Source organism: Schistocerca nitens, chromosome 5 (genome assembly GCF_023898315.1).
Source record: "Schistocerca nitens isolate TAMUIC-IGC-003100 chromosome 5, iqSchNite1.1, whole genome shotgun sequence".
Lineage (NCBI taxonomy): Eukaryota > Metazoa > Arthropoda > Insecta > Orthoptera > Acrididae > Schistocerca > Schistocerca nitens.
This window is the reverse complement of record NC_064618.1, coordinates 310,126,057-310,151,144: the sequence shown is the minus strand read 5'-3', so window position 1 is coordinate 310,151,144 and position 25,088 is coordinate 310,126,057. Positions and strand designations below refer to the sequence as shown.

The 25,088-nt window shown below is 44.1% G+C and overlaps 1 protein-coding gene across 2 annotated transcripts in view; it reads left to right on the top strand.

Annotated features, from left to right (window-relative positions):
* Positions 1-25,088, top strand: part of LOC126260792 (BCL2/adenovirus E1B 19 kDa protein-interacting protein 3) — a 313,008-nt gene that overhangs the window by 248,971 nt on the left and 38,949 nt on the right. For both annotated transcript variants that reach the window (XM_049958130.1, XM_049958129.1), the window contains one exon: positions 9,061-9,145. In XM_049958130.1, coding sequence (XP_049814087.1) covers positions 9,061-9,145 — 85 coding nt within the window. The remainder of the gene's footprint in view (positions 1-9,060; positions 9,146-25,088) is intronic.

Genomic DNA, 25,088 nt, shown 5'->3' with positions numbered 1-25,088 from the left:
ATATTTGCGATGCTCTCCACCAAAAGGAACTCGATGACTGCGCTCTCCTTGGAATCCACCTCCATTACAGACGCCATTTTGAAGGCTATGTATGGCGTTGCCTCCTATCGAAACTATAGGGGCTGAAGCGGGAATATTCCGCGTCGTCCCAAAACAAATACCTCATTTTTTCAACTGAAATTGGCCGATAGAAATGTGTTGCGTTAGTTATGGAACAACACTCGTAGAACTTAGAATACTCCAGTGGCAGGATGGTAGCCTATCGAGACTGAGGTTTAGCTTTCCGCAAGGTGGCTGTTCGCATTGGTCGGGATCCCACAACTGTCATGCGAATGTGGAATCGATGTGGTCAGGAGGACCATACTCAACACCACACACGATTTCAATGACCCCACGCGACTAACGCCCGAGAGGACAGACACTGTTATCTTAGATTTACAAGATCTTACAGCCACCTCATTTACCTTCTCAGGAAATATATTGTTAGCAGCAAGTGAAGTAGCCACATTGATTATGCGACGATGGCAAGTGCTCTACCACCAGTCAGCACGGCGACCATTGTTGCGGCTCACGTTGATGGGGGCAGGGAGGAGCGTCCACCGCCAACACTACGCAGGTGTTGCACCACGTCGTCCTTTAATAGGAGTCGCTGTTGCACGTACTAAATAACGATGTTCTTATTCTTGTGTGGAGCTCCAAGGAGCACGAACGTTGCCAGGCTGCATTCATCAACGAAACACAGGGCAGTACCTGGCTTGTTAGTATCGGATGCCATTGAACGCACAACACAATCACCTCTGCCCCGCAAAGTTGGTACTTCTACAACAATCATTACATTTCTGATGTGAAGGCCTGTGAATGTGCCGAATTTAGAGGTCTTCATGACGTTATCTTCAAACTAGATAGTACAATGCTGCCTATTGCATGTGCTGTACTAAACTACTTCGGTTCAGACAGTGTTGGATTGTTGTTGTACTACCCTTCACAGAGAGCCGGGCAGCACTGGCCAGCTACTATAACTGACGAAATCTGCCACAAAGTTTTAGCAGAATGATTGACATACCGGTGTCTTCTATCAAAGCTCATTCAGACTCGATGCGCAACTGTTTTTGCTGCCAGAGACGGCAGCTCCGTGTATTAACTTCACATTCGGTATACCCCCAAATTATCAACAGATTTAATCCTGTGTTCTTCCTACAGCGGTTGGACAAAAATGCGGAAACACCACGAGAAATGTATGCTTGAACATTAATGCAGATGGTAGCTAAGCCTATAGATTGTGCATTTGTTTTGACCAGGAACGACGGCTCAGTATGCTGCACGTGTCAGTCGAGGTAAGACCATTGGTCTGTGTAGCTGTGAGGGCATTATATCGGAGCTAAGTGAATTCAAACGTGGGCAAATTGTTGGTGCTCGTATGGTTGGTGCTTTCCATAACCAAGGGGCCGAAGTGTCTGGTGTTGCATGTGTTGAGTGATCGTAACGGACAGTCATTGAAGAAGATTGCGACGAACCGTAAGAGGACGACAGCTGCAAAAGTCACTGCAGAACTCGGTGTCGCACTTGGGAAACCTGTCAGCACCGAAGCAACACGAACTCAACAAGCATGAAATTGCAGGGCGAGTTGCAGTTCCATTACCACACGTTAGTGACGCAAGTGCCCGTATCAGGAACCCGTGTTGCCGAAGCCACGAAAAAGCAACGGACGAAAGGCGTTTGGTCGGATGAGTCTTGTTTCACACAGTTTCCATCTTCTGGCAGAGTTTACGTTCCAAGTGTGAACCATGGCGGGGGTTCGATGACGATTTGGGCAGCCATATTGTGGTATTCCATGAGCCCTCATGGTTACTCTGCAAGGCTGCATTACTGCCAAGGATTATGTGACCATTTTTGCTGTCCGTCCCATGATACGACGTTTGTTCTCCAATGTTCATACTGTCTTCAAACACGACAGGGAGCGTGTTCATGCAGCTCACACCGTGAGCACAAGGACGAACTGTCGCATCTCTTCTGGCCATCACAGTCACCAGCTCTCAAGGTTATTGATTCAAAAATGGCTCTGAGCACTATGGGACTTAACTGCTGCGGTCATCAGTCCCCTAGAACTCAGAACTACTTAAACCTAACTAACCTAAGACATCACACACATTCATGCCCGAGGCAGGATTCAAACCTGCGACCGTAGCGGTCGCGCGGTTCCAGACTGGAGCGCCTAGAACCGCTCGGCCACTCCGGCCGGCTCAAGGTTATGGAGTTTTTCTTGTCTACTTGATAGCTGGGTGATCGCTGTCCACCTCCGCCATCGTTCCCTGAACTTGTCATTGCTTTACAGGGAGAATGGTGTAAGATTCCAGAATGAGATTTTCAGTCTGCAGCGGAGTGTGCGCTGATATGGAACTTCCTGGCAGATTAAAACTGTGTGCCGTCCCGAGACTCGAACTCGGGACTTTTGCCTTTCGCGGGCAAGTGCTCTACCATCTGAGCTATCCAAGCACGACTCGCGCCCCCGTCCTCACAGCTTTACTTGTGCCAGTACCTTGGTAGAGCACTTGCCTGTGAAAGGCAAAGGTCCCGAGTTCGAGTCTCGGTCCGGTACACAGTTTTAATCTGCCAGGTTGTTTCGGTGTAAGATTCCCTTGAAAAACACACAGGGCCTATATTTGTCCATTCTGAGGGGACTGGAAGCTGTTTCGTATGCCGACTGTTTTCGTACACCGTTCTAGGCATAGTAACGTGTTAATACCTTGGAGTTTCCACCACTGTACTGTAGTGTGTACGCACAATAACCCTGTGCACAGTGCATGTTTTTCACTGCAGTGGAAAACTTTTAATGGTCAATTCCCTGGCGTTTTCAGTCAGTCGTGAGGCTGAAAATGCATGCAGGACACAACACCAGTAGGGAGTGCCCACTAACGTGAACTGTGTGCATTTGGAGCCTCAGAACTGATTGAAAATGCCAAAGAAACGACCAGTAACAGCTGTCCACTGTAGTGGACGCTATGCGCCACAGGTATAACTAAAACTTCATATGATTTCAGTGGCCAGCAGTGTGAATCATGTGGCCATGCACCCGTGGCGACCACAGCTTTTTTAGATCACCCAGCTGGGACCCCGCTAAGCAGGCAGTTCGGCTCCAGGTGTGCACCGCAGCTGCTCGCGAAAACGAAACGGGGCCACGCGGCTCATGCCACGGGCCAGGCCCGGCCCTGCCCGCTGCTAACGCCTTTGTTAACCTCTCGCCACACACGCGCAGGGCCGCTTTTGTTTTGAGGTTCCGCCATCGACTATTACACAATCGATATGCGCAGTCTCCCTGGGGGGACCGTTTGACACCAGAGGTTTTCCAGTTCTCTGTCAGTGACGCCCTTGAAACTATGTAGTCACACAAGCTACAAAGAGTTCAATAGCCTTTCGTCGATACTGACCGTAGTTCCCACCAGAAAATCTCCACTAAAGGCTGATTTGGATGCATTCGGAAAGACACTTAATGCTGTAAATCACTAAATTCGAATCACACATATAAACAGTATAAAAACGGTGGCTGCTGCAATCATTGGTAGTTTTGAAACTTGTTGGTGGATTACCTGTTTTTTTCCGGGGCTCGATTGCAGAGCCGGCCGAGGTCGGGGTGGCCGAGAGGTTCTAGGCGCTACAGTCTGGAACCGCGCGACCGCTCCGGTCGCAGGTTCGAATCCTGTCTCGGGCATGGATGTGTGTGGTGTCCTTAGGTTAGTTAGGTTTAAGTAGTTCTAACTTCTAGGGGACTGATGACCTCAGAAGTCCCAAAGTGCTCAGAGCCATTTGAACCATTTTTTCGATCGCAGAAACCTCGCCTTTCGCTGTTAGTGCTCTTGCCGACGTTAAAAACGAATAAACAAGGTCCCTCCCGTCTCCCCTTCAAGCTCATCCTGTCTCCCTGCAACCATGCCTTTTATGGGTAGCTTCTCACACTGCATCCCTCAACGTCATGTTAAGGCGTAACAGTCGACTGAGCAATCAAAGCACGATTCACGACCGACCCTCAAAGCTGTACTTCCGTCAACTTTCCAAATTTCTCTGTCCCCGAAATGCGCCAATTTCACTTATTGACGAAAGTGAGCACTGTCTATAAACCAAATCATGCAGCGCATACTAATTCTCATCAAATCCCGCTGCCAACCGTACAGTTTGAACGTTTCAACGCAAACCGCTCCTAAGTTATGACGCTATTATTTCTTAGTTCAATAAGTCATCCTGTGTCTTCTCCATGTTCGCTTCAAACACTTACAGAAGTTCTCCTGCCTGCCTCGCGGGACTTTTTTTAGTCATCTGTCTTCTGAAAGGTTTGATGCGACGCGCCACGAATTCATCTCCAGTGCCAACCTCATCTCATCCTGCGCCAAACTCTTCATCTCAGAGTAGCACTTGCAACCTACGTCCTCAATTATCTGCTGGATGTATTCCAATCTCTGTCTTCCTCTGCAATTTTTGCCCTCTACAGCTCCCTCTAGTACCATGGAAGTCAGTCCCTGATATCAATGTCCTATCATCCTATCGTGCCTCCTTATCAGTGTTTTCCACATATTCCTTTCCTCTCCGATTCTGCGTAGAACCACCTCTTTCCTTATCAGTCCACCTAATTTTAAACATTCGTCTGTAGCACCACATCCCAAATGCTTCGATTCTCTTCTGTTCCGGTCTTCCCCACAGTCCACGTATCACTACCATACAATGCTGTACTCCAAACGTATATTCTCAGAAATTTCTTCTTCAAATTAAGGCCTGTTAGATACTAGTAGACTTCTCTTGTCCAGGAATGCTCTTTTTCCCAGTGCTAGTCTGTTTTTGATGTCCTTGTTCCGTCCGTCATTGGTTATTTTGCTGCCTAGGTAGCAGAATTCTTTAACTTGATGTACTTCGTGATCAACAAACCTGATATGTTTCTCGCTGTTCACATTTCTGATACTTCTTATTACTTTAGTCTTTCTTCGATTTACACTCTGTCCATATCGTGTACTCATTAGACTGTCCATTCCGTTCAGCAGATCACGTAATTCTTCGTCACTTTACTAATGTCATCAGCGAATCGTATCATTCATATCTTTTTGCCTTGAATTTTAATTCCACTCCTGAACCTTTTTTTATTTCCATCATTGTTTCTTAACTGCGGAACTCACTTCTGAAATTAAGAATATTACGGAGAAATGGCTTAGCAACAGCAAAGTGGATTTTTTCCTGATTATTAAGTGCACTATATTTGGCAAGTTCCTCGCCGATTAAAACTGTATGCTCGACCCGGACTCGAATCTTTGTTTCAGATGTGCTAGACCCAAAAAATTTACAGAGAAACTTCTGTGAAATTTGAGAGTTAGGGGAAAAGTAGTCGCGAAAGTAATTACGCTGAAGGCAGGTCATGAGTCGTGCTTGCATAGCTCAATCAAGCTATTCCCCCTTCAGCTTTATACAAAGTGTGTAGTGCCAACACGAAACACTTATCTACGCAAGAGAAATTGGGTGAGAGAAAAATTCACTTTTATTACGAGAAATGCCTCAAGTATGATAAACGTTGACCAAGTTCTGCGACCAGACTGGAAATATTTTGCTTGGCTTGTTGGGCGCTTGAAATTTTCCTCACCAAAGCAATTTCTAGACATTGCAACCTTGAGGTCTTCAATTTCCCTAGGAACTAAACACCAAACACTAGTTTGTCTCTTGCATTCTGATATGTGGTCTCAAAACAGTCTGCATTTTAAGTCTATTTGTTTGTAACTTGATTTTCCCAACTGTCTTGTTCCATCAGGTGCTTGTGTTACTGTCTACTGCATACTCTTGTCTGCAATCAACAATGAAGAATATGCTTTAGTCAGTGATACAATCAACTGATGAAACGAGACAGTTGGCAAAATCGTTTTATGATACAAAGAAATTGTCTTAAAATGCAGCCCGTTTTGAGACCACAATCAGAATGCAACAGGCACACGTCAACGTTTGCTGTTACTTCGTGCTTTTTAAAAATGTCTGTTATCATAATTTTTAAATCAAGAGAAGGAAAAGTTTTCTGCATATCGTTAGGTTTCGTATTTATAAATTTAATAAAAAAGGCTCATATCACTTGCACTTACAAAAATAAACAAATCCGTCATATCGTTAACGGAAATATCGTTTGTTCGTTCTTGTAACACACGTGAAATTCTTATTTTAGGAAAAACAAGTTAAATCCTATAGCAATAGTTTGCAATTCTGTTGTTAAATTTCTCTAAAGTACCTCTAAAGGCAGTTCAAACAGAATATAACATAGCATAAGGAAAACCTGCTGGAAGAAACAAAAACAAATTGTTGTTTAAAAAGTGTTAGTGTGGATGCACAATGTTCATTGCTATAGTAGACATTTTTATCATGTTGCTATCGTTATTAATTCCTTATGTGATGTAACTATCTTAAAGGATGTAACAGTAGTGCTGATAATTATAAATTTTTGTATACATTTGCAGTTAATTGTGTTTCAGTTCAGTAAAATGTTTACATAAAAACTCAGTCGATAAGAGCATTACTCACGAAAGGCAAGGTTACGATTTCGAATCCTAGTCCAGCACACGTGTTTAATCTGCTATGTAGTTTCAGGAGAGAGAGACTCCGCTGCGGAGTGAAAGTTGCGGTCTGCAAATATTGGCTGTTTGTATCAGTTCCGCAAGAAAACTTCAGAGTTCATTTTTAGTATTCCTCTGATTTCATTTTCGCCAGAAGCTGTTCCTCCGTTTGCCGCATCGGTGCACGCCTCACAGATACAACCAAAGTTTCTAGCAGCAGCTAGCTTCTATACATTGCCCCCCTGAACCCGGTGTTGGTTGTAGCGTTCCGACACAGCGCACAGATTCAACTTTGTCAGCATCGTGTACAATAGTATATACAGCTGTCATAAATTCCCAACGCCGCAGCGCTTTCCTAGATACTGTTCTGTTGAAAGTGGTATGCTCTCGCCGTCTCAGACTTGTGAACTAATTTAACCAGCCAGCTATAAAGGATGGGCAAATCAAAACGAGCTCCGAAAATGTGATGCACCTTCAGAGAGGCACCCGTTACACGAAGTGAATCATTTCCAGGTTCAAAAATGTTAGAAAATATATTTGAATCGAACTCTGAACCTTTCGATCATTAGTCTGGCGCTTCTCCACTCATCCACCGAGCCACACTCAACTCGTGTATATTGCATTAATCAGGACCAAATTTTATATAAAATCATATTTTAGTACCAACTTTCTGCTACGTTTATGACATCACAAACTCCAGCTTTGTCATTGAAAGATTCCCAAATATGACTCCTGAAAGGCTTCGTCCTACTTCAGACATCGAATAAGTGGTCGTAGTATTGAGAGCAGAGAATTTTCGTTTGTCCTAAATGGCCGTCAGAAAAACCACTATGGTTTCAGTTGCACGAGACTGTGCGGTTAAGTTCCCGTGAGCGTAGAATCTGCGACATTCGTCGGTGTTTTGCCAAATCTACGGGATCATGTGACAAATTTACTATTCAGGGATTTGATTAACCTGCAAAGATGATACATACCGTTGTTTTGCATGTTGGATTTTGCCTCAGATTAGTAGTAATCTCAATATTCGATCCCATGTTAATAAAGTACTCAGTTTTTCATTGTGCCAAAAGTAATCTTGATCTCAAACAGTCAAACATGCATGCGAAAAATAACAAAACCACTGGCGTCCGGATACCATTTTCAATTGTAGTTCCCCAAACAAAACAGAGAGCTCTCTCGTCAACCGCAAAAAATCAATTTCAGACCATACACATAACAGCCGTGTCACTCTTCAGACCAACTTCAGGTTGATTTTTATTTATATTTCGTAAAATTGTGTGGGGCCATCGTCTTGCTGTGTAGTGTAACCAGCACATTGTGTAAAAAGCTGTGCGGGTGATGTTTTCTTTCTTTGATAATAATTGAACTCCACTTTATTCTTTTCATATGTAAATCAAAGATACAATTTATTTATGGAACACGGGACATATGCATACAAATATCAGGTTCACACAATAAAAAGAGGAAAAATGATACTTAGACAATGTCTGAAATACCCATGTTACAGTAGAGATTTTTGTCTTCTGCAGGTAATTCTCTACTAGTACCGTAACACCAGGGGTGGCAAGTTGTTCGGGGAGAAACAGTGAAGAATCGTCTTGAGGAGCAGAAACTAATCTTCCACTTTAATATTGCTGTTGTCAAATGATTGAAAACTGAAAGCGTATCCCAGATTTTGTCTTAAGTTACGTGGTATTCGCAAAACTTTGTCAAAATAGTGTGGTATTAAATTTACTTTATATTAAATTAAAATTTTATACATTAATATTCAAAAAAGCTGTCTCCCGCGTTTCCATGTGTCCACGAGACGGGAGTGGGGCGGAAGTAACTTTATCCACTCTGTTTTGGCTCACGTTAATTGGAAGGCAACACCTTTCGATCTGTAATTGCTGGTGATCACAGAACTGTCGGTGACCGTTAGAGAAGCTTCTGGCTTGGAGGACGCCAGGAAGGCTGGGATACATTCCTGGGAGGTAGCTGGCTGGCGCTTCGCCCGTCTCCACCTTACAGGGACTGCATAGACTACTTTCTTTTTCATCTTTTATTTCAACTGTTGGTTGATACAACGTGAACTTGAACATTAGTGCATTTTCCTCCAAATTTCAGTGCTTAATATTAGTTTTCGTTGCCTTGTAAATATTAAATGCCGAATATATAACAATTGAAGAGTGCTATTTCGGTTGTTGGTATTGTTACAATTACGGTACTGCCCTTCTTGTTAATCTACACCCTTATGATTAGCTTCGATTAATCAATGTGGAAAATGACTGCTTGATTCGCACCTACAAATAGGATTCAATAATAGGCTTCCAAAGCCACATGATATGGCACCAACTTCGTTGAGTTTCATTTGTTAGCGGAAGGCATGCAAGGTCTTCACCACATTATGACGGACAACAACAATCGGGCTGTCAGCTTAAAAGAAAATTGTTTTTATTGTAGTCGGACACCTGTTACTAGCTGTTTTGACTAACAGAGCATTCTCTCATTTCAGCCCGAAGTCGCCTCCCAACAGCCCGAACACGGAACCTTCGACCGACGACGACCTCAAGGGCGTCTACATAAACTACTGCTACAAGGTAAGGATCACTTTCCAACTTCCAGCTATCTACTTCGTAGGATCCATGTGGAAGTGTCTCAGCGAGGGTGAAGCGTAGACCTGAGTTTCTCCTCACTATAAAGAAAAAACATTGCTCAATTCGACAATCGTAGCAGTTGGGACCACCCAAAGACTATCGCTAGTAACGAAATCTAACGATGTTTCGGAGGCTCTAAAGTTTGGTTCGGTGTCTAGCAAGCACGGTTCAAGGTTAATAGCAAAAAAGTAAACTATTATTTGTATCCCCATTCATCAACTACCGATACTTTCTTTGCAGAACCGTTGTCGTTGGTGTAACCCATTGACGGACTTCGGGAGAAAGTTTTTGCCATCGAACTCCTCAAGAATCACTTAGCCATCACTTGATTAACTTTTCCTCCAGGCACCTTTATTTCAACTTTTGATGTTGTTCATTACTAAAATAGAACAAACATCTTCATGGCACAACTGATATCTTCCAGAGCAATAAAGCGGATACATTAACCGCTATAGAAGTCGCCTTGAACTCAAGATAAAGCATTTCTAAGAATGGATTCAAAGTTGAAATCAGAGATCGCTGACGTTTAAGGGGCATCTAAGTTGAACTCAAGATAAATAGCAACTCTCCTGTATTTAAGCGAAACATGTTCCTCTCTCGAGTTTTTAAAGGAAAAACAAATTAAGAAATATCAATTTCAGGATATATGGTCGCTGAGCTGAGAGAGAATCCTGACAGACCAGCTACTCATCGGAAGGATACCGTGGGAGGATGGGGACAGGGAGCATCGAAATGTAAAAATATTGGGAAGCTTTGTACACTGAAAAAATTCCATATGAATAACTTTCTGTAGGCTAGCCATGTGTCTACGACAATAATAAAATTGAAACACTTAGTAACGCACCGAAATAGTAGGAACTTTATATGTAGTTAACATTCTTGGTCAGTAATTTAAAATGGGTAACAGTTCCAACTTAAAGTACAATTTGGTCTAAGATTTTATCACGAACACTATGATTTCTTATAACTGTATTCTCTCCAAATCGTGAAGTTTTTCCAGAAATTTGTAGATTATTTTTCGCGTTTCCATGTCTTTTGTTGTGATTATACAGACCATCGCGTGAGAAGTGCAGTACGCAAATTATGCAAAATGCTGCGGGTTTTTTCCCCGAAAAGTTTGGACGCCGCAGGGCGAGTGACTAAGTCACAGTTGCGTAAGTCACAGTTGCAGGGGGATGGCGATGGGGAGGGTGGGGGGAGTAAGAGTGTGGTGGTACAGTCACGAGACTGCGGCGAGCTGATGGAGCGAGTAAATAGATTCCTCTTCTGACTGTGGCCTCGCATCGTTCTTAGCGTACGTAGCTGGCTGGGTACCCTGGTGGTGAGTCAGCTGCGTCAGTACTGCTCCACCCAGTTCTAAGAATACGCAGTTCTGTCAATGTACTGCAAATGTGGAAATGTCATTAACATTTACCTAATCTGACTCTCTCTGTACCGAGTAAGTTACTCTGCAATGTTCATTGGTTAATAACGCGTTTCCCACTCTTTCGCGCATGAACGGATTAACTGCAAAACGTGACAAAGTAATTATTCCATGAAAGTTTTGGTTCACGAACGTATCTTTCGTGCCCACCTTTTGAGAATATCGTAGCCTAATCTGGTCCTTTATATTTTAAATTTTTGTGAAAAGTATTTATTTTTAATGATTCCGTATGTTATATCACGTAGCTTTTAATATTTTTTCAGTAAAAATTCATCCAAAACTTTGTCTTATTTGTGAATGTGACTTTTCACATCAAATGTCATATTCATATTTTCAGGTTTAGGATTCTTTTTACACATCTATATGACTTTAAAAGGTATGTCGTGAATGAAAATCAACAACAATTAACTAAATTTGTATTTTTAAAATTTTCTGCTCTGGTCATAAAGTAACCCTTCACTCTGTGTAAACATTACTGAAAATACGTTGGTGTCGCTGAAATGGTGCTAAGATATTTTCAGGTTCTGTACCGTACCCACACACCAGTACATTGCTAAATACAAAGTATACCATCCAGCCGCCGCCCCCCCCCCACCCCCCAGGCATTACGCGTTATGGAAAATGCGTTGGTATTGCTTGGGTTAAGCTACTTCCTAACGTAAGTTGTAGGCTCAGTATTGCCTTGGATGTTCCTATGTTTATCCGGAAGCGAAACTGATCTTCCACGAGATCGGCTTCTGCCAGCTTTTCCATTAATCTGCAAATAAGTCGTGTCAGTACGTTACACCGTGACTGAAATGATGCGGTAATATTCACATCTTTCGGTAAAATACACATCTTTCAACACTTGCAGTCTTCGACACTGATGTTATTTATATGATTCTTCTTTAAGTCTGCCGGTATTTCGCCTTTATATCTTCCATAGCAGGTGGAATGTAAGGTTTATAATCGAAGCAGGAACCAGTAAAAGCACTGTTTTAAAAAGTTTATTTAACTCAAACAATTACAGGTTTCAGATTTATTACAAATCCATCTTCAGAAGGCTCTTAAGGCTTCCCTTTCTTTCCTGCTATTGTTTTGTCACTCACGTGAAGTTGGGCCACGTTTCGCAGAATGTTAAACGTATGTGTAGCCATTAAACATAAAATGGTGCGTTTCATAACTGTTTTCATGGAATTAAACAGCACTTTCACAATGCATGTGCAAAAATGTGTTAACTTAATAAAGCAAAACACAAATACAGGACGAATTCGTCACCAGAAACAACCACCAATGCACATTTGTAACGAACAAAAAACGAGGTCCCAGCAGCAAATAAAGGAAAACTAAAAGAGCCATCTGAGGGTGATTGTGTGTGTGTGTGTGTGTGTGTGTGTGTGTGTGTGTGTGTGTGTGTGTGAGAGAGAGAGAGAGAGAGAGAGAGAGAGAGAGAGAGAGAGAGAGAGAGAGAGAGAGAGTTTTTAAACTTTCATTATAATACTCCTTCAATCTTCAGTTGTACTACCAACACAACTGTTGCTTTCTCTAAATATGTTAAATTAAGCCAGAGGCAAAACCATAATTAGTAATGATGACAGCAGTGCAGCAAAACTATTTTCGTTACCTCCCCCTTCTGTGCGAGCGCGTTTTTGACACATCTTGTCTGCCGCGCAGCTCCCCCTCGTCACGCCGCTGTGCGCCTTGGGCAGTTTCATGTTGCCAGCCAAGAAACAAAAGCAGAGAAATGCAAAAAGAGCCAAGTTGTGCTCCTTCTAAAACTGCCAGCAGTCTAATTGCAGAGTGTTTGGCGTGAACTTCAAAGCCCGGCCTGTGGATGCGACGTGATTGTGTTCGACTTAAATGGGAGTTTCGACCTCACTTCCATTACATTCCTCCGTGATACGGGAAAAAGGACGAAAACAGAGAAAATGATTTTCTGCACGGAAGCCTTCGCGGTGTAGAAATGTTTGTAAATCTTTCAGAATATAGCGACAGCGTGTGGGGGCAGGGATATAAACCATCCTTTTGCTGGACCGTCGATCTGCTACACTGGTCAGCCTGGGAATAGTTTCCGGCGTTTTTTGTTTTTTCCATATTATTCTACTCATTTCCAGACTGGTATCCTACGTACACCGTTGCCACCTTTCAGGTAGATACTTTATGAATATGGTGTCTGTTCTTTCAGACATGTGCGAAGGAACAGACATCACTGTAACCTGCAGCCGTCTAGAACGAAATTAGAATTATATTAATACCTTAAGCTGCTGAGGGGCTGCTTACATGGCAGACGCTCTATCCATCTGAGCCACCGAGGGCACAGAGGATAGTCCGACTGCAGGGACTATCTGACGCACGCCTCCCGCGAGACCCACATTCTCACCTTGTATGTCCACACACTACGTCCCTACTCAACACAGTCATTACTCGTGGAAGACATTCTTACCAAGTCCCGTAAGAGTTCGGGGCGTGTGTGTGCATCCGCAAAGGAGGAGGAGGTCATGGCCGGTATTGCCAGAACTATATACTTATATGGATATGGTGTCTGTTCTTTCGGACATGTTCGGTGTGTGTTGGTGTGGGGCACTACAAATGTAGTGTGTGGACATAAAAGTTGAGAATGTGCGGCTCGCGGGAGGCGTGCGTAAGATAGTCCCTGCAGTCGCACTATCCTCTGTGCCCTCGGTGGCTCAGATGGATAGAGCGTCTGCCATTAAGCAGGAGATCCCGGGTTAGAGTCCCGGTCGGGGCACACATTTTCACCAGTTCCCGTTGATAAATACCAACGCCCATAAACAGCTGAAGGGACACTCCTGGAAATTGAAATAAGAACACCGTGAATTCATTGTCCCAGGAAGGGGAAACTTTATTGACACATTCCTGGGGTCAGATACATCACATGATCACACTGACAGAACCACAGGCACATAGACACAGGCAACAGAGCATGCACAATGTCGGCACTAGTACAGTGTATATCCACCTTTCGCAGCAATGCAGGCTGCTATTCTCCCATGGAGACGATCGTAGAGATGCTGGATGTAGTCCTGTGGAACGGCTTGCCATGCCATTTCCACCTGGCGCCTCAGTTGGGCCAGCGTTCGTGCTGTACGTGCAGACCGCGTGAGACGACGCTTCATCCAGTCCCAAACATGCTCAATGGGGGACAGATCCGGAGATCTTGCTGGCCAGGGTAGTTGACTTACACCTTCTAGAGCACGTTGGGTGGCACGGGATACATGCGGACGTGCATTGTCCTGTTGGAACAGCAAGTTCCCTTGCCGGTCTAGGAATGGTAGAACGATGGGTTCGATGACGGTTTGGATGTACCGTGCACTATTCAGTGTCCCCTCGACGATCACCAGTGGTGTACGGCCAGTGTAGGAGATCGCTCCCCACACCATGATGCCGGGTGTTGGCCCTGTGTGCCTCGGTCGTATGCAGTCCTGATTGTGGCGCTCACCTGCACGGCGCCAAACACGCATACGACCATCATTGGCACCAAGGCAGAAGCGACTCTCATCGCTGAAGACGACACGTCTCCATTCGTCCCTCCATTCATGCCTGTCGCGACACCACTGGAGGCGGGCTGCACGATGTTGGGGCGTGAGCGGAAGACGGCCTAACGGTGTGCGGGACCGTAGCCCAGCTTCATGGAGACGGTTGCGAATGGTCCTCGCCGATACCCCAGGAGCAACAGTGTCCCTAATTTGCTGGGAAGTGGCGGTGCGGTCCCCTACGGCACTGCGTAGGATCCTACGGTCTTGGCGTGCATCCGTGCGTCGCTGCGGTCCGGTCCCAGGTCGACGGGCACGTGCGCCTTCCGCCGACCACTGGCGACAACATCGATGTACTGTGGAGACCTCACGCCCCACGTGTTGAGCAATTCGGCGGTACGTCCACCCGGCCTCCCGCATGCCCACTATACGCCCTCGCTCAAAGTCCGTCAACTGCACATACGGTTCACGTCCACGCTGTCGCGGCATGCTACCAGTGTTAAAGACTGCGATGGAGCTCCGTATGCCACGGCAAACTGGCTGACACTGACGGCGGCGGTGCACAAATGCTGCGCAGCTAGCGCCATTCGACGGCCAACACCGCGGTTCCTGGTGTGTCCGCTGTGCCGTGCGTGTGATCATTGCTTGTACAGCCCTCTCGCAGTGTCCGGAGCAAGTATGGTGGGTCTGACACACCGGTGTCAATGTGTTCTTTTATTCCATTTCCAGGAGTGTATTAATATAATTCTAATTTCAGGGTGTGTGTGTGTGTGTGTGTGTGTGTGTGTGTGTGTGTGTGTGTGTGTGTGTGTGTGTGTTTTATGGAAAATACGCGCAAAGATTAAGATTGTAACATACCTACAGTAAAAACGGACACTTCGCTTTTGACCTTCACTCACACGTAGGGTTCATGAATGCGCATTCAACTTCGATTAACCTTATAAAAAAACCAAAAGATTCTTACCAATGTTTTTGGCGCATATGGGAGCTTTGGAAGCTGAAATGATTGTAATCTGGGACAGAATAAACTTTGGGTGCTCATACTACAATATTGTGGCCCAGTACTTTACTAATATATCTCTAACTGTACAAATCGCACCCGAAGGCGTCATAGCCAACTGCTGATCTCTTGCAAGCGAGCAACGACCTATTAGGAAGTTTTCGGAGTCGGGTTAAAGGCCAGATCAGATATGCATATAACTAATGCGATTTGGTTGCTAACTCCGCTTTTCCTGTAACAGAAATCACCGAAACTATCTACAGTTCAGCTTCAGTTTTTAAACTTACTTGAAACCAGCTCACTAGTAACAAGGAAAGAAATAGCGTGCCAATCGTAATGCACAAAATCACAGAATTCTTTTCAAAGACAAGGAACAAAGAACATGCAAGCTTTAAGGAAATTCAGAAAATTATCCTACAAGTGGAACAGGAAGAGGAAGACCGAGCTACAAAAATGATTTGCTAGTTGAGTTACAGAAGTATGAGGTAAGTACGTCATTTACGAGGAGATAAAGTGGTAGCTGTGCGTATGAGAATAAAGACGACTGATGCAGAGTAGAAATTTCATGCTACGTTGACACGCTAACTCTGTTGGTAAAACTGGGAAGGACGATAAAAGTTAGTTTCCAGGACCACGATGGAATTGTGTATTGGTGTGGCGGTATAATCGTAGAAAAATTTTGTGGCAGTGGAGATGAATAAGACAGAGTATGCGTTGAGAAAAACCGTCAGTAACTTGCAAAGCAATTGGATAGCAAAGTTTAATCCACCTCCCCTCCCCCTGCTATCCGATGAAGTGTGTCACGAAGAACGTGATGTGGTTTCGTGTACTAACACACTGACGAGGGATTGTGTATTTAACCCCGCACACATTCTGTGGCCAGAATATAAATACCACCACCTTTACTTCCCTTCGTGACAAGTTCTCCTAGCAACGTACCTCCGCTAACAGAAGTCTAAACTTCTATCTTTGGTCAAAACTACGCCGGATTGAGAGGTTTAGTGACCTCTTCCACAGTCCACGAACCAGATTCCAAACTGCGCACTGTCAACATTTGTGACAATACTTTTTTCACCGTCGGCAGTATAATGGCTAGTGTAACAGGAAATAGTATTTCTTTGAGTGTGACAGTTTTACGTCACTTTATTCGTCGTCGGTGCTACAAATCAATGCTCAGAGAAGATGTCTAAATGTTTCTCCGCTTAACATCTGCCGTGTTCAGTTGTATGTTACCACCAGTACTAACCTAAGTTTGCGTGTCCCACTTGCATATATGTAACCCTCTCCCCCCATATGTTGTTGGATTGTTTGTCGTTTATCTTGCCCGAAAAGTAATTACGCTTGTATCAGAACAAACTCTTGTATGTAAAGAGAAATTAACGTAATACTTTAAAGCTATGTGTACTTGATGATAAGGACGAACAGAAAGTTTATGAATGGTAACGCTGTTGCGGAGTCTGTTGTACAAAATGTAAACATTCTAAGGATAATGTTGCTACCCACATGTACTGTTGTCTTAATGCTGTTCACGCAAAGATTACGCTTCATAACAACCTTCTTTAGACAGTGTAATGCTTGTTTGTGTTTAAAAACGAGTGAACGATCGAACTGCCCCTCCATGAAAATGTTGGCCTGTTGGGAGTAACTGTAAGGTAAACAACTGGTCACAAAATTATTTTTCGTTGCATATGTTCGGCATTGAAAACGTAGCGAAATGAAGTCTCTGATATAAGAATTGTGTCCTCCTGGAGGTTTTCTTGCACTGAAAAAAAAATCCAGAGAACACATTATCGTTCTCCTTTGTTCACCTTGACATAACAAAGCCGTTACCTAAATTGAAGACACGACGGCTATCCTTAGCCACTGCGCTAGGTTGGCCATTGGGTAACTGTACTGCTATTTGCAGTGTATGTCATTTGGATATAGGCTTTATTCAGTTCAAGGATATCAGGACGCTAACATATAACCACCTCGCTTTGTTCCGTGTTGTCAAACGTTTTAGAAATTGACATGTTAAAAGTTAAGCATATTGTAGTTACTTTTTGTCTCGAAACCGTAGAAGCATGTCACTGAAGTTTCTTCAAGTGAGAAAAGGGCAGGGTGTTTCCACCAACAGTGCTTAACTTAGGACCTACTTTATTTTTATTTTGTCTCCTGATTGTTTACTTACCGGTAAATTGTGATGTTAACGTATCGCAATCTCATGTTCTATGGACCTTCTCTTTAGTAATGAGTAATACTGAATACTGACTGCGCGAGACTGGATCCGGATACTATTCACGGTTGTTGTAGCGCTATTTTTGCGCGATTAACACGTCTGAACAAGTGTGATAGTGAATTCTTCATATATTGCAAAGACGCACATACTAAAAGAATAATTCGCGTTAATCGAAGAAGTCGCGTTTACCGCGCAAAAATAGCGTTGGAACATCCGTGAATGGTATCCTGGATTTTATGTAAATAATCACAGTTTACATGTTTCCTTATATTTTGGTTTGGTTTTGTATCATAGTTTCTGATGATGGCCGTTGGACTAACTGCGTTAAGTCGTCATTAATAAATTTCGATACATACTGAATTGTTGTATAAGTGCTTCCATGATGAGTAACCTCTATTCAAATTTCATATTTTTTCTTTGGCGATTAGGTTCGTTGTAGGTAAGATATATTGGAAATTTGAGGACCTTGTGTGTCAAGGTGGAAGTATCGAATCAGTTTCAAAAATCCGCCTTCTGCAAAAAACTTTTTTGTTCTTTACCGAAACATCTTAAGACACCTGTTATTTTTAGTGGGTCTAGATCCATTACTGTAAAATACAGCACAAAAATTTATTTTTTTAGTATGAGACTAAGTTACAAATGAATGCTGTCAAGCCATAAAACACACGAAACCAGGCCAACCTGTATAATTCTCTCTTTAGAGTTAATGTAGTTTCAGGTTAGTAATCACGACAAAATGGGACTGCACATGGTACAGTTAAAGCCTAGAGTACCAACCACAATTTTTGTACAATATTTTACAGAAATAGGCACTCAGATACTGAAACATACATAGTGTTTTGTGGAAGGCAAAGTTTTAAAAGCTCAAAGTAAGCTGCAAACGTCGATAACGCTAACGCCAGATTCAAACGGCAACAAGAAGACTAAAACACGCAATTACATGCCTTGAAAAGTCTGCAGTTTTTTTTCTATAGAATAGTTTCCGTAAAGTCGTTAATGCTTAACACCTAATTGGTAGATGGCTTTCTCCAAACAGTACCTCAAGTTGGGAGGACAGAGATGCCTAATGGGAAGGAGCTCGCTAACATTGAAATGACGCAGGTGGAAAGTTGTCAACGGTGAAGAGGGCTTATCTGCCCACATAGCGGCGATCCCGCGCTCTATCCAACCGCAGCTGCGGCTTGCAGCTGGCGAATCTCATCAAGGCCAGCCGGCCCGCAGGAAGCCTGTCCAATTCGCGGTTCTTTTTTGTGCGGCCGGTGCTGCTGTCCGGAGCAGAAGGCTCGCGGGCAGCCACCACTTCCGCCCGACGCACTCAATTTCCTCTGGTCACACCATCTCGCGGTCAACGGTAACGTCCGAGCTACACAAGTATGTGCAAGGGTCATGTTTCGGATCTAGTACACTAGCGACTTTGTCTCTCTTGACTGTCCTCGGTAGGCAAATCTACTGCAGCGCCTCCGGTACAGTGCGGAAAATAAACGTGGCCTTCAGAACAGATTTCCAGGGTACAAAAACACGTCAGGGGAAAGGAAATGCAATACTAACCTGGTTATATTTGATGTTGGAAGTGACCACCAATCCACTCTTGGCAATTTTGGACCCTGGTCAGCAAGTTGTTGCAGGCAGATTGAAACTGAACTGCGGAAATTACTGCACTCTCGTCCGAAATACTGTTGCAGTTCTTGAAGACTGAGAGGGTTATTGCGATGCACCGTAGACTTGAGGGCTCTACTCACAAAGTAATTGCTCACTGACGGAACAGCAAGGGTTGCAACCACACGGACCTCTGCTAACAACTGTCAGGCATGAAGATTTTGTAAATGTGCTTCGGTCGGCTGTTAGGGAAGTTGCTCCATTCTATTGGAGTGTGGTTATACGCATACATTCATGTCCAGTTGTAGACACTCGTCCGGGTCACTTTTATTTGCCCCACTTTGTATACCCCACGGGGAAGAAATAAGACACGGCCGACCTATTCACCTCATATTTGACAGGTCGCTTGTGTACAAACTAAAATCTGAGGCTTCGGATCCACTATCGAAAAGAGAGAAAGCAGCACGGAGGCGGAGGTGCCAGACGTAAAAGAAAATTAGATATGAAGATAGTAACTGTTCCCGAAAGAACAGATGACATTGATGATCGACCAGCTTTCTAGAATAAATAATTGAAACCCTCAGCTGCAGTCAGGTGCTGTTGATATGCCTCGATGGGGACAGATGAAAATGTGTGCTCCGACCGGAACTCAAACCCGGGATCTCCTGCTTACATGGCAGACGCTCTATACATCTTTTTTTAAAAAAAATTCGTTCGTTGTTGATCGTTGTTTGGTCGTTGCGGACGTCACATAACATCCACTAAAGTTCGTGTGTTGATCCTTTCACTCACTTTTTTTTTATTACAGAGGCCAACCAGCTCTGACCGAACACGCTGAGCTACCGTGCCGGCTCCATCTGAGCCACCAAGGACACAGATGGAAAGCGCGACTGCAGGACCTTATCCCTTGCACGCCTCCCGTCAGACCCACATTCCCAACTGTCCACACTCTACATACGTAATGTTCCTAATAGATATTTGCCTATTCACTCATTACTCGCGCCAACTAAGGCGACGATTCCTTGACCTTCGTCTGTGCGAATGCGCTCACGTTGCCTGAACTCTTACGGGAATCGTCATCTTAGTTGGCGCGAGTAATGAGTGAATAGGCAAATATCTATTAGGAACATTACGTATGTAGAGTGTGGACAGTTGGGAATGTGGGTCTCACGGGAAGCGTGCAAGGCCTGCAGTCGGGCTTTTCATCTGTGTCCTCGGTGGCTCAGATGGATAGTGTCTGCCATGTAAGCAGGACATCCCGGGTCAGTGTCCCGGTCGGGGCACACATTTTCAGCTGTCCCCGTCGAGGTATATCACCTGTCGGCAGCTGAGGGTTTCAATTACCATTTATAAAAGAAAATTGGTAGTTTTCTTTCTACGTATGAAGGATCATGTCCATTCAGATTTGAAGCCAGTCAAATAACAGTGGCGCTAGTAGCGCCACTAGGAGGATGAAGATCAGGTTTGCTTTAAATACACGCTGTAACGGTAGTCAGAGTTTCCTTTGAGATTGGACGTGGTGAGTTGTTGGTCAAGAATGCCTTTAAGGCGAGACTCCCGTATGAACACCTCACTGAGTTTAAGCGGGATCGTGTCGTAGGGCTACGAGAAGCTAGATGTTTTTTCTGCGATACTGCAGAAAGACTCGTAAGGAACATAGCCACTGTATGTGACTGCTGGCAGCGGTGGTGACGAGAATGTAAGATCGCTAACAGCCAGGGGTCCGGCCGGCCATATTCTGCTACCTAGACGAAAGACCAGCGTGTTCCGCGTGTGGCTGTGGCACATCGTACTGCATCTGCAGTAGCAATTTGAACAGCAGTTGGCACCACAATGACACAATGAACTGCTTAAAATCGGTTACTTCAAGAACAGCTCCGAGCCAGATGCCCTGTAGCGAGCATTGCACTAACCTCCAACTACTGCCATTTGAGACTTCAGTGGTGTCAAGCACGAGTTCATTGGAGGGCAGGGTAGAGTCTCTTGTGTTTTCTGGCCGGCCGCGGTGGCCGAGCGGTTCTAGGCGCTTCAGTCCGGAACCGTGAGACTGCTACCTCGCAGGTTCGAATCCTGCCTCGGGCATGGATGTGTGTGATGTCCTTAGATTAGTTCAGTTTAAGTACTTCTAAGTTCTAGAGGACTGATGACCTCAGATGTTAAGTCCCATAACGCTCAAAGCCATTTGAACCATTTTTTGTTTTTTCTGAGGAAAGCTGATTCTGTTTCGGTGTCAGTGATGGGCGTGTGTTGGTTAGGAGGCGGCCACTTTGAGCGCATATAACCAACCTGTCTGCGTGCTTGCCAATTTGGACCTACTACTGGAGTTAAGAACTGGGGTGTGACTTCTTATGCCAGCAGGAGCACTCTCGTGATCATCCCACGCACCCTCATTGCAAATTTGTACGTCAGTCCGGTGATTCGAACCGTTGTACTGCCATTCATGAACAGCATTCAGGGATGATTTCCAACAGGATAACGCTCTCCCACATACCGCTGCTGTAACTCAACGTTCTCGATATATTGTATCGACATGTTTTAGCCTGCTCGATTTCTAGATCTGTCTCCAATCTGGCACATATGGGACATCATTAGACACAAACTCCGGCGTCGTTCGCGAACAGATTATCCGTCTCTGTATTGACAAAGTACAACAGGCATGGCACTCCATCCCACAAACTGACAAAGTGTCTGTACAACACAATGCAAACACGTTTGGATGATTGCATTCAACATTCTGGCGGTTAGTGTACCAGCGTTTCACATTTGCAATGGCTTATCTCGCGCTTACATTGACCTATGATCTTGCAATGTTAACTTAGCCGGCCGCTGTGGCCGAGTGGTTCTAGGCGCTTCAGTCCGGAACCGCGCTGCTGCTGCGGTCGCAGGTTCAGATCCTGGATCGGGCATGGATGTGTGTGATGTCATTAGGTTAGTAAGGTTTAAGTAGATCTAAGTTCTAGGGGACTGATGACCCCAGATGTTGTCCCATAGTGCTTAGAGCCATTTGAACCATTTTAATCGCTTAAATATGTTATCCAGACAAATGTATTCCCGAAATTTCATTAGTCTACATTATTTTTTGGTCTAGATTTTTTCCGTTAGTGTATTATGGCTTAATAAGCCCATGTTTCTCAGAAAACCACCCTTGAAACTCGTGATTCACAATAGACTCAGAATTGATGGAACCGATAGATACGTAATTTACCGAAAGCGCAGCTTGCGTAGCGACCAAGGGATGTGGCTGGGGATCAGAAAACTGTTAATTCCCAAATGCAGTCCGCTGTTTTTCTTCCATTTGTAATATTACCCGCATCGAAATTGGTAAGGAAATAAAATTTTTCAGACTGCTTGGATTAGTAAAAAACTATAATTTGAAGTGTGTGTGTGGTGTGTGTGTGTGCAGAAACAACATAGTAGGCTGTTTGTAATTCGTCACGAGGGGGCTGTAGACAGCGAGGCGCAGGAGAGAATTCAAGCAGTGGCAGTTAAGTTAGCCTCATTCTCTTTTCCTCATATCGTAGTTCTGAGCCTCGAAGAGTGAGTGTTTCCAGCTGTAATGGTATATCTGTCAATCGCAAAAAGCTGTTCATCATTAGTCTGGTTACTAATCCATTCTAATCGAGAAATTTGCCTATCTTATTATTCCTTGTTGATTTTCTTAGCTTTTGACCCTTCTATTCCCAGCAACTTAGACTGAAAAAATACAAATATAAGAAATATCAGAATGCATTTTGGAATAGAATACAGATTTTCTATTCCCAGCCATATGCCTTGATAACTACGCCAGCGGTGCTTTCGCTAAACAGCGTTTACGTTACGGGTAAATAAGCAGCAGCCGTGGCAGTTTATCTCCTCGACTTCCAGGAAAATATGCGTTTGCGAACCCCCACATACGTACAATACTGAAAGTGCATAATTTTCAGTAATATATCGATCCCGTCAATTTTGGGCCTATTGCGCGTCATGAACTTTAGGGGTAGTGCTCTCAGAAAACGGCACGGGGGTGGCGGTGGTATTAAGCCAGAATATCTTGACGGTTTCATTTTAGGTTGTACACAAGCGACCTGTCAAATATGAACCGACCGGTTGGCCATGTCTGAGGATTTCTTCTTGACAGACTGACGGCCATTGTTTACTCGACGGCGACAAAACTGTGTATCTGCTGCGTACTGTCAGTTTCAGGGCATTATTTCAGGGGTTGCTTGTCTGTGTTTTACAGATTTTTATATGGGCAGGCATTTTTTTATGGTAGGGCTATAGAGACTCTTCTCATAGTACGAAGATCAGAGTACTGCCAAAACTTCATGCGCCTTTGTAATACGTGTACTGAGACTGGCGGTCATCACTTCAGACATATGCTATTAAGTTCAGTTGTTACTGTGAGGTATAAGTTGTTTGTCAATTGAAAACGGATTTCTGCCTTTTAGGATCCTCAACCGGCCGTACAATTTTTGACACTAAATGTTTAGATACACAGTAAGATTACAAGAAGTCCAAAATTCGTACCGATGGACTAACATAAATATTCATAGATACTGTCAGCCTTTGAGATACTGCGGAGCTCTGGAATCCAATTCCAAGCAATGGCACACAGTTTGAGAATAGAACACTGCAAAGTTTCGTGCTCTTCCGGTTCCTGGTTGGACCGGTAATTTCTGCTACCAACATGGTTAGAACTACTTGAATGCGGAGTGCCAAAAGCCAACGCACTAGTTTTGGTTAATGACTTCTGCTATGAGTTCTCACCATAGGGGTCACGATTAACAGAACGCTGAAGGATTTCAGAAATTGTAGTTAAATGGATGAGTTTATTCAGTAGCTGTACTGTTCTTGTACCATGCAAAAAGTTCCATGTTTGTGACGTTGTATGGCATTGAAGCCACTCTGTAAATTTGATCCCTCTTTTGTCCCTAAACCAGTTTTCAGTTAAACACGCAAGAAGACTGATAAGAACCATCGGAATCTTTCGATTCAGTTGAACTGAACTGATACAGTACCTTGTTCACAATTTACCTCCCAACTCAACTTCTGATCCATGAAATGGTGTATTAATAGTGATGAGTTTGCTAGCTGCAAATTGGTGAGCATCGTGCCGCAGATGTAAATGTGTAGTGACGTGCGTGAGAGCCCTAATAGCCCATTTGCTCGCGTGCCGAGGTCGTCGTACGATAGCGTGACCGGAGGATTGATATCTCGGCAGGCGCCACCCACCACCAGCACTTTGCTAGTCTATCACTGCTCACACGCTATCTATACCACACAACAGAATAACGTATACAGCGTGCTGCAGCATTCGTTTTGCGCTAAAACATTTAAAGCTTTCACAGGTAGTCGAGTGCTCGCTCTGTTAAATATCAATCACACGTCAAAACTGTGTGTCCGAAACCGACTGTAATCCAGATACCTCCCTTTCGAAGAATATGCTCTCCCTATTGATTCATCCATCCATGCACGTACATGTCGCTCACAGACCTCGGCTTCAGCCTAAAACTACACTATCTGATCAAAAGTAGGTAATGTTGAATTGACCACTAGATGTCACGAGAGGTAAACACGTTAGCATGAAAAGAAGTGGGGCGTATTCCGTTGTCAGTAGAGAAAACCAGGAACAGCAGAATGAGTTGGACAGGCGAGGTCAGAGCTTTTAAACGATGAGGGATGTAATTTATCGATCGTCGCTTGAACAAAAGGTAGCTAACGACTCGAAAAAAAGCGCAGGTCATTGCCGTTTTTCAGAAATGGCGTAAGACAGATACACGCAATTACAGACCAGTATCGTTGACGTCAATCTGTTGTAGAATTATGGAACGTGTTTTATGCTCAAGAATTGACATTTTTGGAAAATGAAAATCTCTATAAAAATCAACATGGATTTCGCAGACTGACATCCTGCGAAACTCAGCTCGCTCTTTTCCTCCATGAGGTCCACAGCACAGCGGACAACGGCGCTCAGGTTGATGCCGTGTTCCTGGATTTCAGTAAGGCATTTGACAACATCTCGCATTGACGTTTTATGAAAAAAGTACGAGCTTACGGAGTATCGGAGCACACTTGCAATTTGATTCAAGACTTTCTTCCAGATAGAAATTAACGCGTCGCTCTTAACGGAACTAAATAGACAGATGTAAAGGTAATATCCGGAGGGAAGTGTGATAGGACCGTTGCTGTTAGCTAAA